This window comes from Babylonia areolata, chromosome 9 (assembly GCF_041734735.1).
Source record: "Babylonia areolata isolate BAREFJ2019XMU chromosome 9, ASM4173473v1, whole genome shotgun sequence".
NCBI classification, from domain to species: domain Eukaryota; kingdom Metazoa; phylum Mollusca; class Gastropoda; order Neogastropoda; family Buccinidae; genus Babylonia; species Babylonia areolata.
In genome coordinates, this window is record NC_134884.1 from 6236307 (window position 1) to 6249702 (window position 13396).

Here is a 13396-nt window from a genome sequence, read left to right on the forward strand (position 1 = left end):
ATGAAAAATTAGATTAGCTGATTAATTGATAGATGAATAAACCCCTCACTGTGTGGTGCCCTGACAACTATGAGTAAATGATAATATATATATATTAACTGATTAATTGATAGATGAATAAATTACTACTGTCTGGTGCCCTCATTACCATGTGAATAATATCTATCTATCTATCTATATCTATATCTATGTATCAATATATTAATTGATAGAGGAATAAACCCCCACGGTCTCATGCCCTCATTACCATGTGAATAGATAAAATAAATATAGATTAACTAATTTATCAACAGATGAATTAAATCATCGCTGTCTAGCACACTCATGACCATGTGAATAAATGATAAGAGGTAGGTTAACTGATTAGTAAATAGGCAAATAAATCATCACAGTCTAGCGTTCTAGTTGTTGTGAATGAATGATAAGATATGGATTAACTGATTGATTAATAGATTAATAAGTCTTTACTGTCTGGCTGGTGCCTCATTCCCATGTGAATAAATACTATATGTAAATCATTTGATAAATTGATTATTAAATAAATCGTTAACAGTCTTGTGCCCCATTTATTTATCATGTGAATAAATAGTACAGAGGTATATAACTAAATCAACTGATTAATTAATAGATGAACAAATCGTCACTTGTCTAGCAAACCTCATTACCATGTGAATGAATAATAATTAAAATACGAATTAACCGAATGATTAAATAGATGAATAATAAAAAATAAATAAATAAATAAATAAAAATCCCTCACTGTTTGCTGCCTCTTCCCCCTGTTGCCATGCAGAGATGTGCAACTATTTGCTGGTGTATGAGTACGTCATTGAATTGAACTCGCAAGCCAACATCTGGTCGATGCTCAAGAGGTCCGTGGCGACGAAAGCCACGGACGCATCTCGCAACCGCACCCTCCTTCTGGGAGGCCGCAAGGACGGCTACATCTGTGTGTACAACTGGGAGACCGGCGCCATCGACTTCAAAGTGGAGGTGGGTGGCTAAGTTTCAGTCTTCAGTTTCGTTTGGTTTTTTTTCTCTTTTGTTGCATATCTGTTATGCATGTGTGTGTGTGTGTGTATGTGTGAACGTGTGTCTGCACGTTTTACATTGATTTGCTTATTTATCATCTTTTGTGTGTGCGTGTGTGTGTGTGTGTGTGTGCGCACGCGCCTCAAGTTGACTTAATCAAGATTTTGCGCCTTTTAAATATTATTATTATTAGTAGTAGTATTTTTTTTATGTATTTATCTCTCTTTTTTTTGGGGGGGGGGGGTATTTATTTATTTATTTTTTTTTTTTTTATTTTTTTTTTTTTTTTTTTTTACTCTTTTTTTTTTTTTTTATTTTTATTTTATTTTATTTTTATTTTTATTTTTATTTTTTTCTGAAGACCTGACTAAGCATGTTGGGTTAACATTGCTGGTCAGGCATCTGCTTGGTAGATGTGGTGTAGTGTATATGGATTTGACCGAACGCTGTGAAGCCTCCTTGAGCTACTGATACTGATACTGATACTCTCATGGAGGCAGGTGTCAGTGCGTTCGGGACAAATCCATATATGTATATACGCTACACCTACATCTGCTAGGCAAGATGCTTGACCAGCAGCATAACCCAACACGCTTATGTATAAGTGTCCATATCATATCATATCATATCATATTATTTCTTATCACAACACAGTTTCAGTTTCAGTTTCTGAAGGAGGCGTCACTGCATTCAGACGAATCCATATACCCTGTGCCACATCCACTAGGCAGATGCCTGACCAGCAGCATAACCCAACATGCTTAGTCAGGCCTTGAGTACATGCACATTAGATATATATTTGTGGCAGAATGATTAAGACGCTCATCTGCCAATACGGTGAGTCCATGAGGGTCAGTTCAATTTGGAAATATCTGTCCACCAATGCAATACCAAGACTTCGGTTTTTTTCATTCTCTCTCTCACCTTGACTACTGTAACTCTCTATTGTCTGGTTTGCCTGCTTCATCCATTCAGTCGCTTGAGCGCATACAAAACTCTGCTGCCCAACTTGTCCTCAGAAAGAAAAGATCTGAGCATATCACTCCTCTTTTGCAACATCTCCACTGGTTCCCTGTCTCACACAGAATAAAGTACAAGATCAACACTATGTTGTAAATGTATTCGCAAATCTGCCCCTTCCTATCTCTGTGGCTGCCTTCACCTCTACACCCTATCTCGCTCTCTACAATCGGCTTCTCACCCAGTCTGTTTATGCATACCCAGATTCAAACACTCCACTGTCTGCCGCCATTCTTTCTCTGTCTCTGGACCTTGCTTGTGGAATAAACTTCCTCTTTATCTTTGTCAAGTCCCTGCACTCAGCTCTTTCAAGTCTGGCCTTAAAACCTATCTCTTTTCCAAGACAGTCTCCTTCGCCTGCCTTTTCTTTGTCTTAAGTTTCTCGAGTTTGGAGATGCATGTGTGTGAACGACTGGTTTTGAAAGAGCTTTGATTTGTCTCTGCACAAGATTCAGCGCTATATAAATACAATTTATTATTGTAGATGATGACGCAGCAACAACAACAACAACAAGAGAGGCAAGGCCTTCAAGACACACTTGTGATACACTTAAAACAAAACAAAAATCCAAGCTTTTTATGTATTGAGTATAATTTCAAAATGTAATGTTTAAGATGAGAAAGATCAGTTTAAAGCAAATTAAGTCCCCTAGCATTAATTAAAGAGTAATTTCCCTTTTTTACCATCTGCACCAAAACGTTTGCAGAATAAATAAAACTTCCATGCTTAGCAAAAGAAGTTTCTGTTTGAACAAAAAATGATAATAATGACTGCTCTCGTTGTTGGGTCAGAATATCAGATCACAGTGCCAAGTTTAGAGAATACAAAAAATATAAATATAACAGTAAATGCAGTTTGCATATAATTAGGCTTCATTTTTTATTTTTTTGTGCCCATCCCAGAGGTGCAATATTGTTTTAAACAAGATGACTGGAAAGAACTGAATTTTTTCCTATTTTTATGCCAAATTTGGTGTCAACTGACAAAGTACTTGCAGAGAAAATGTCAATATTAAAGTTTACCACGGACACACACACACACACACACACACACACACACAGACAACCGAACACCGGGTTAAAACATAGACTCACTTTGTTTACACAAGTGAGTCAAAAAGCTACAGTGGGTGTGTGCTATGTTACGTGCAGGCGCATGGTAGCAAGGGTGTGCTCAACATGATCGCCAATTCCAAGCTGGACCAGCTCATATCTGCTGGCATGGGTAAGTTGGCAGTGCTTGCTGTTTGGTAGATTAACCCCTTTACTGCTGCTGATGGGAATAATCGTCAGTGAAAAGGCTGTTTTGTGTTGGGTTTTTTTTTTTTTTTTTTTTTTGGTTGTTGTTTTTCCCTCAGGTTAATGTGTATGTGGACCTGCTAGTGCTTGAACCGCCTTTGTGTGTATATCCATATAGAGGTAGAGGAGGCCATAATGTATACTTTTTTTCTTTTTCTTTTTTTTTTGGTCTCATTGTCATTAGTCTGGTCCGTTGATGTACCCCCTGTCTGACAATATTGCCATTGTTTTGAAAATATAGTTGGTTTTTTTTTTGTTTTCAGATAATGTCATTAAAGTCTGGTGCATGTATCTCTATAGAATGTGTACTTTTTCTTGTCTCAGACTTGATTTTTAAGTCTGGTGCGTGTACCCCTTTGGAATTTTTTTTTTTCTTGTTCTCAGACCAGGTCATTAAATTATGGTGCCTATGCCTTTAGGAATGTATACTTTTGCTGGTTTCAGACAACATTATTTAAGTCTGGTGTGTGTACCTCATTTGAAATGTATTCTTTTTCTTGTTCTCAGGCAACATGATTAAAGTCTGGTGCCCGTATTTGTTTGAAATGTATACTTTTTCTGTTCTCAGACAATGTGATCAAAGCCTGGCGCCTGTACCCCTTTCGAATGTCATTTTTTTTCTGTTCTTAGACAATATCATTCAAGTTTGGCACCTACACCCTTTTTGGAATTTACACTTTTTCTTGTTCTCAGATAACGTCATTATTGTAGTCGGGTGCCTGTAAAACCCTTGTCAAAACAGTATTTGCTATTTTCTGGAAAGTATACAACTTTTACTGTTCTCAGACAACGTGATCAAAGTCTGGCGCCTGTACCCCTTTGCGGAGGAGGCCCTGGCCCCGCTGATGTCTTTTTACTGCGCCCACACGCCGGCCTACATGTCCACCATCAAGTCCACTCTCTGCGTGTCCTTCCAGGACCCCGCCACTGCCACCTTCAACGTCGTCATCTACAACCTGCCGGAGAAAAGTGCGTGTCACTTTTTGTGTTGCGTTGTGATGTGTTGTGTGGTGTGTGTGTGTGTTACCTTTTTTGTGTTGTGTTATGTTGTGTCTGTAGTCTGTGGGTATGTGATACATTTTGTATTGTGTTGTTTTGTATGGTATGTGTTATCTTTTGTATTGTGTTGTTTTGTATGGTATGTGTTATCTTTTGTATTGTGTTGTTTTGTATGGTATGTGTTACCTTTTGTATTTGTGTTTCTCTTTTTATCACAACAGATTTCTGTGTGTGAAATTCAAGCTGCTCTCCCCCAGGGAGAGCACGTCGCTACACTGAGAGCGCCACCCATTTTTTTGGTATTTTTTCCTGCCTGCAGTTTTATTGGTTTTTCCTATCAAAGTGGATTTTTCTACAGAATTTTACGTGCGCAAAGTGCATGCTGAACACGGGATCTTGGTTTATCGTCTCATCCAAATGACTAGCGTCCAGACCATCACTCAAGGTCTAGTGGTGGGGGAGAAAATATCAGCAGCTGAGCCGTGATTCGCACTAGCGCATTCAGATTCTCTCGCTTCCAAGGCGGACGTGTTACCTCTAGGCCATATTGTGTGGTGTGTGTCACCTTTTGTGTTGTATTCTATGGTGTGTGTAACCTTTTGTATATTGTGTTGTGTTGTATTATATGGTGTGTGTAACCTTTTGTGTATTGTGTTGTGTTGTGTTCTGTGGTGTGTGTAACCTTTTGTATATTGTGTTGTGTTGCATTGTATTTTATGATATGTGTCACCTATTGTATTGTGTTGTGTTGTATTTTATGGTGTGTGTTACTTTTTGTATTGTGTTGCGTCATTATCTATTCTATGGTATGTGTTTCCGTTTGTATTGCATTGTATTGTATTCTGTGGTAGTGTGTCAGCTTTTGTATTATAGCGCCTGAACCCCCTTCGTGTGTAAATGCATGCAGAAGATCAAATACGCATGTTAAAGATCCTGTAATCCATGTCAGCATTTGGTGGGTTATGGAAACAAGAACATACCCAGCATGCACACCCCCGAAAACGGAGTATGGCTGCCTAACAATGTCTTCCATGTTTGACTTTACAGAAGTTGAAGACGATGAAGAGATTGATATGATGTCGGAAAAGAGTAAGACAGTTTATACAGTGGCTGACTTCATCTTTTTCATATTTCTTTCTTGATTTTGTTATCTCTCTCTCTCTGTATGTATTTTTTTTGTTTTGTTTTTTTTTGTTTTATTTCACATTTCAGCTTTTGTATGGTATTCTTTGGATAGTTTAGCTGCACTATTTATTTACAAGTTTGTTTTTTGACATTTCAGCTTTTGTTTGGTGATTTATTGGATAATATGGCTTTCACATTTCAGCTTTTGTATGATATTCTTTGGATAGTTTAGCTGCACTTTTTATTTACAAGTTTGTTTGTTTTTTGACATTTCAGCTTTTGTTTGGTGATTTATTAGATAATATGGCTGCACTTTTTTTCTCTTTTTTTTTTTATAAGCAGATTTCTTGCTTCTTTTTTCTCAGTTTTTTTTTTCATATGTGTTTGCAATGTTTGCTTTTGGAAAATAATCTGTAGCTTAGTCTGCTTTTATTTTGTTCTTTCCAAATATTGATGTTAAAAGCCATGCCATGCTTGTCATTTTCTTAAATAGTCTTTTTTTTAGTTGTATTTTACATTAAACTATTTATAGCATGCATACATGATACATATATACAAATATACCTTCCTACCTACCTACACAAACACACACACACACACACACACACACACACACACACACACACACACACACACACTCACACACACACGGGCAAAAAAAAAAGGGGGGGGGGGGAGGGGCAAAAAAACGTGCTTGTCATACCAGAACTTGGTTTTATAAAATTAATGAAATATTATTTTTCATCAGTGTGCACATAAATATTGATCTGTGAGGGGAGAAGAAGTTGATGGAAGATGTTGTTGTTGGTGGAGATGTTTTCGTCTTAGATAGTTGCATTTTTCTCTTTTTTTTTTTTTTTTTTTTTTTCACTGTAAATTGGCTGGAATTTTTTTTTTCTTTTTCTTTTCTTTTTTTTTTTTTTTCTTTTTCCACGAAGTAGAAAATGATTTTGGCTGCAGTCATGCCATGCTCTCAGCATTCCCTCTCTGTTTTTCACACCACTTCCAGTATTCAGTGTCTTTTTGTATGGTGATTGACATAAGTTTATATTTGGGCCAACAGCTAAGTGAGAGCTGTATTATCAGTGGTTTCTCCAGTCAATCGGAAATCATTCACAGCTTTGGTCTTTTGTGAAGGACTATGACTCTCAAACTAGGAGGCAAAATTGCACTGGCTCGTAGTGCTGCAGCCTTGTGGGCTGGTTGGCCTTTGGGAACCATCCCAGTGCCGACTGTCCTAAAACCCCTCTTGGCCAAGAGAGTGGGGATGAAACTTGGGCAAGACACTCTCCACTATAATCAAATTCTAGCCCAAACAGTGGGAACAGCAGTTGCCTCCTCTGCTGTTCTGATGGTCATAGTTGGACACGACTGACTATCATATGTATATATATATATATGTTTGTATTGTATTGTGTTGTATTGTTTTTACTTTTTTTTTGTCACAGCAAATTAGATTTAAATCATTGATTAAATCACAATAGAATTCTATATATTTCATCGGACTGCTTTTCCCAGGGAAAGCAGGCCAGGACAGTACAGTGCCACCTTTTTTTTTTTTTTTTTTTTCTTTAAAAAACAAACAAACCATTTCTCCCTTAATTATATTTCTTTTCCTTTCAAAGTGGATTTTTCTTCAGAATTTGGCCAGGAACTACCCTTTTGTCGCCGTGGGTTCTTTTGCATGCGCAAAGTGCTTGCTAGCAACACATGAGACCACGGTTTACCGTCTCATCTGAATGACTAGCGTCCAGACCATCAGTCTAGGTCCAGCGGAGGGGGAGGAAATACTTGCTAAGTGTGGGATCCGATCCTGCACGCTCAGACTGTTTTGTTTCCGACGTGGATGCGTTAGCAATAGGCCAATTTTTTTTCCTCTTCAAGCATGTTAGCAGAGGTGTTCGGCTGTGTTTTGTGAGAGAAGGTGAAGTGGTTTTTGACTCACTTGTGTAAACAAAGTGAGTCTATGTTTTAACCCGGTGTTCAGTTGTCTGTGTGTGTGTGTGTGTGTGTGTGTATGTCTGTGTGTCCGTGGTAAACTTGAGGCGGTAAATAATGGTAAATAAGGCGGATCCTTTTGCAGCATTTTTGACTCATTTGTGTAAACAAAGTGAGTCTATGTTTTAACCCGGTGTTCAGTTGTCTGTGTGTATGTGTGTGTGTGTGTGTGTCCGTGTGTCTGTGTGTCCATGGTAAACTTTAACATTGACATTTTCTCTGCAAATCCTTTGTCAGTTGACACCAAATTAGGCATAAAAATAGGAAAAAATCAGTTCTTTCCAGTCATCTTGTTTAAAACAATATTGCACCTCTGGGATGGGCACAAAAAAAAAAGAAAAAAAAGAAAAAAAGAAGCCTAATTATATGCAAACTGCATTTACTGTTATATATATATTTTTTGTATTCTCTAAACTTGGCACTTTGATCTGATATTCTGACCCAACAACAAGAGCAGTCATTATTATCATTTTTTTGTTCAAACAGGAACTTCTTTTGCTAAGCATGGAATTTTTATTTATTTTTTTTGCAAACGTTTTTGGTGCAGATAGTAAAAAAAAAAAGGAAATTACTCTGTAATTAATGCTAGGGGACTTAATTTGCCACAAGTGAGTCTTGAAGGCCTTGCCTCTCTTGTTTTTTGTTGTTGTTTTTTTGGGGGGGGGGGGGGGTTGTTGGGGTTTTTTGGGTTTTTTTTTAGAAGTTGACTGCTTGAGTATTGTTGCCTTTGCTTTTCCTTATGTCACTCTAGTGTTTGCCAATGATGGAAACGAAGGAGGGTTGCACAGTAAGTGTGTGTGTGTGTGGTGTGTTGGTGTTGCACAGTAAGTGTGTGTGTGTGTGGTGTGTTGGTGTTGCACAATAAGTGTGTGTGTGTGTGTGTGTGTGTGTGTGTGGTGTGTTGCTGTTGCTTTCACACAGTAAGTAGGTATGTGTGTGTGTGTTGTGTTGGTGGTGTTGCACAGTAAGTGTGTGTGTGTGTGTGTGTGTGTGTGTGTGTGTGTGTGTGTGTGGTGAGGTGTGTTGGTGTTGCACAGTAAGTGTGTGTGTGTGTGTGTGTGTGTGTGTGTGTGTTGCTGTTGCTTTCACACAGTAAGTAGATATGTGTGTGTGTGTGTGTGTGTGTTGCTTTGTGTTGAGGTTGTGCAGTAAATGTGTGTGTGTATGTGTGTGTATGTGGTGTGTTGGTGTTGCACAGTAAGTGTGTGTGTGTGTGTGTGTGTTGGTGTTATACAGTAAGTGAGTATGTGTGTGTGTTGTGTGTTGGTGTTGCACAGTAAGTGTGTGTGTGTGTGTTGGTGTTGCACAATAAGTGTGTGTGTGTGTGTGTGTGTTGGTGTTGCACAGTAAGTGTGTGTGTGTGTGTGTGTGTGTGTGTGTGTGTGTGGAGTCTTGCTGTTGCACTGTTGCACAGTAAGTATGCGTGTGTGTGTCTGTGTCTGTGCGTGTGTGGAGTCTTGCTTTTGCACAGTAAGTATGTGTGTGTGTGTGTGTGTGTGTGGTGTGTCGCTGTGCACTGGGATTGCATGGTAAGTGCGTGTTGAACAGCAAGTCTGTGTGTGACTGCCTGTCCATCTGTCTGTGTGGCTGTGTGTGTGTGTGTGTGAGAGAGAGAGAGAGAGAGTGTGCGCGTATGTGTGTAACTTTACAAGAATGAATTTGGAGTGATTTTATTGTCATGTGTTGTTATGTGAATATCATTTATCATATATCTGTCTGCTGTGTTTGTGAATAATGAATTATTAATCATGTTCACTGCATGCTGTGTGTATGAGAGAGAGAGAGAGAGAGAGAGAGAGAGAGAGAGAGAGAGAATCATCAAAAATATGTATGGTGGGTTTTTTTTGTTGTTGTTTTTTTTAACTGCACATTGCCATGTGTTGTTTCAACAAGTTGCCTACTTAACTCCCTTACACAGCAGTGTGTGTGTGTGTGTGAACTCATATGTTAGATATAGTCATATCATAATGAAAACCTGCATTGTCGATTAAAAATAACAGTAATGTCCCATGGGTTTTGGCTTCACCACCTACCCTGGAGTGCGGTGTTTTATTACTTTGATATTCATTAACCCTTTGAGCCCTGACCACCGCTTTACCGGTGGTGGGGAGGGGTGGCATAATGCCTGGTCACCACAATATTCTGACGTCAGTGAATGTGGTACCAACATTGCCGCGCCTTTTCACTGTGTTTTGTGCATGTGCTTTGGATAAAAAAAAGATCGATTTCTACCATGAAGCGTGCAGAGTCTCAACCTGACACGCCTCCTTTGATCAACTGATTCTGCATGCTCAGATTCATTTTCAACATCACTATCTGTAGCAAAATCATCCGATTCGAATTCCACCTCACTATCAGAGTAATCATTGTCATACTCTACTTCCGATAAATCATCAAGCATGTCAGTTACTTGCTGCGTTGTGTACAGTTGTTTTCTCGCATGTTTTGTCCCTGATTTCTGCCCTGACGGGCCAGGTTGAGACTCTGCACGCTTCAAGCGTTTACGCACCGCTCAACCGGTGGCTGGGCATTATGTCATATTTTTCTCTGTCACCGGTAAAGCGGTGGTCAGGGCTCAAAGGGTTTAATACCAATTATTTGCAAATTTTGGCTCAGGAGCTCAGGCAGAAGGGTTAGAATTGCTCAGGAACTCAGGGCTCAAAGGGTTAAGGATGTAAGGGGGTAAAATGCTTTATCATGGAATGGGCCTTTTGTGTGTGTGTGTGTGTGTGTGTGTGTGTGTGTGTGTGTGCATGTAATAGAAACACTGGGAATGTGTTTCTGTTTGTTTTTGGGGGGTGGGGGCTTTTGTTTTTTGATGTTTTTTCTTTGTCTTTTTTTGTTGTTGTTTTTTGGGGGGGGTTGAAAATGGTCGTCTTGTTGTACACTTCTACAAAAAACTCTAACTACTGATACTGCTGCTGCTATGACCGGAACTGCTGCTGCTGCTGCAACTACTGCTGTTGTTATTATTACTACTCCTGCTGCTGCTGCTGCTGCTACTACTACAACTGCTCTTACGTCTGCTGCTGTTACTATTGCAGCCACTGCTGCTACTACTACTACTGCTGCTGCTGCTGCTGCTGCTGCTGCTACTACTACTATTGCTGCTACTGCTGCTACTACTACTGCTGCAACGACTACTACTGCTGCTGCTGCTGTTACTACTACTAATACTACTACTACTGCTGCTGCTGCTGCTGCTACTACTACTACTGCTGCTGCTGCTGCTACTACTGCTGCTGCTACTACTACTACTACTACTGCTAGTACTACTACTGCTGCTGCTGCTGCTACTACTGCTGCGACTACTATTACTACTATTGCTGCTGCTGCTGCTACTACTACTACTACTACTGCTGCTGCTGCTGCTGCTGCTGCTGCTATTACTACTACTGCTGCTGCTACTGCTAGTACTACTGCTGCTGCTGCTGCTGTTTCTATTACTGCTGCTGCTGTTACTGGTACAGCTAATGCTGCTGCTGCTGCTGCTACTAGCATTGTTGCGAATACTGCTACTGCTGCTACTAATGCTGCTGTTACTTCTTCTGCTGTTGCTGTTGCTACTGCTACAGCTACTACTGCTGCTGCTGCTATTACTATAATCACAAGAGCTTCAGGGTTTGGTGAAGAAGTGAGTGATGCTGAATATCACCTGATGTGTTGTTGGAAGGGTGGTTGAAGTACATCATAGGTGCATCTGCTTGTCATGTACTTGGATGTGAAGCTGGAACGATTTTGCTTATTAGTTTGCTTGCCTCTGTTTCTTTTTTTCTTTCTTGTAATTATATTATGTCTTGTTTCTTTCTTTAAAAAAAATAAATAAATGGAAAAATTATGTCGTTGTATTGTTGTTTCCTTTTATTTTTGACTCACTTGTGTAAACAAAATATCAAACGTGCACCTAGTGTAAATACTTTTAAGAACCTTTAAAAAAAAAAAAAAAGCATGTTTAAAAGTTATATTTTTGAACGTCAGTTAAGGAGCCACGATAGTGTAATGGGTAAGACAATTTCTTCTCACCCGAACACGTGGGGTTCGAATCTGCTGTTAGGACTTTTTTTTTTCTTTCTTTTAACCCGAAGCTTTATAATAACAAATACAGAACACATTTTGACGATTAGATTTTTTTTTAAAGTGTATCACAAGTGAGTCTTGAAGGCCTTGCCTCTCTTATTGTTTGATTTGTTTGATTTTATTCTGTAGTTTTATATTGAAAATGATTTTTTCTTTCTTTCTTTTTGTTGTTGTTTAGGTTTAAATGGCTCTGTTTGGGGTTTTGGGGGTGTTTCTTTTTGTTTATGTTTTGTTCTATGTTACAATGTTTTTTCATTTGATTCAATTATGAAATGAAGCAAAAAATAAAATGATTTTTTATTCCTGGCTCTGTTTAAGTCATGAGAATATGTGATGGTGCATGCGAAAATCATGGATAATGGTCAAAATTCACAAAATGATATTATTCTTTTATCTGAAAGTAAAGAGAATTCTGAATAACACACAGAAAAACAGAATTCAAGTGTCTTTATTAGTTTCTGAGATACATGCATTTGAGTCTCGTGATGATCACAAACGTACTTCTGAGAAAATTGGGGCAAACGAGTTCGCTGTTTCCCACTCTTGATCACCAATTCCCAACGGGGAAACATCAAAATAAAGCACTTATACTTTATATTTCTTTATAATACTTGGAAATTTAATAGAAAAAGAATCATAGAATCTGAATAACCAAAAAACTCAAATTTGATATTTTCACCCCTTGTCACTTTCTTAGCGTGTTGCGTGAAATTTACTCCAGCGACTTTATCCATGATTTTCATGTGCGGCGTCACATATATTCTGCTGAGGCTGTTGTGATAGAAAGATAATATCCGTAAGTATGTTTAATTTGTTTTGATTGAGGATTGCGATGAAAATGGCAGTAAGCTTCTATACTCAGTCGCTTGTACCTGGAGGTATATGTGATCCAGCAGTTTGTGTTCGGAATTGTTCGCATTTTATTCATGCAAACAGACATACAGACCGTGAATGTGTGTGTTTCCGTGTGTTTGCTTTTTGGTTGTGGGTGTTTGTGTGTATGTTTTTGTTTTTTTTTTATGTGTGCATAGTGTGTGTGTGTGTGTGTGTGTATGTGTGTGTGAGAGAGTTGGATGAGTCTGTTTCAAGTTAATGTAAACTGATTTGTGTGTGTGTGTGTGTGTGTGGTCATTTTCTGTTATTGAGGTTTTTTTCATGCATGAAAAGCACTTTGTGCTCTGTTTTGAAAAAGGTGATGAATAAGTGCTCATTATTATTATTATTATTATTATTATTATTTCTAACAAAGTAAGACAATAATGCAGATGTGTTCGTTCACCTGAAGACCACCATGTCCACAAGCCAGAAGACAACCACATGGACATTTTTTCTTTTCTCTCCCTCTCTCTCTGTCTCTCTCTCTCTCTCTCTCCTATATTTTTTTTCTATTTATCTCATTGATGACTTGATGTAAAAAAGAAAAAAAAAGAAAAAGAAAAAAAAAGCAATTGTTGCTTATTCAATTTACCATCGTGAAATAAAATCTTGACTTGACTTCATACACACAACACACACACACACACACACACATCCCTTCCTTACATCAGTACATGTCTTCCCCTGCAGACTGCCATGACCACCCCATTCCCCCTGATCCCCCCCACACCCTCCCCCTACCTGCACACACACACCCCCCACCCACACACCCCCCCACACACACACCCACACACACACACCCACACCAACACACAACCACACACACCCACACTCCCCTCCCCCCCCCCCCCCCCACACACACACCCACAAACACACACACACACACACACACACACACACACACCCTCATCCCCTCTTCCTCTGTACCTCAGAAGGTAGTCGGAAGGACTATTGTTTTCTCGGTTGGGTC

General features: G+C 39.0%; 1 protein-coding gene across 1 annotated transcript in view; it reads left to right on the forward strand.

Moving 5' to 3' along the window:
• Positions 1 to 13396, forward strand: part of LOC143285935 (uncharacterized) — a 74046-nt gene that overhangs the window by 22729 nt on the left and 37921 nt on the right. The window contains exons 11-14 of the mRNA XM_076593388.1: positions 794 to 993; positions 3205 to 3277; positions 4138 to 4320; positions 5398 to 5439. Of these exons, the coding sequence (XP_076449503.1) occupies positions 794 to 993; positions 3205 to 3277; positions 4138 to 4320; positions 5398 to 5439 (498 nt within the window). The remainder of the gene's footprint in view (positions 1 to 793; positions 994 to 3204; positions 3278 to 4137; positions 4321 to 5397; positions 5440 to 13396) is intronic.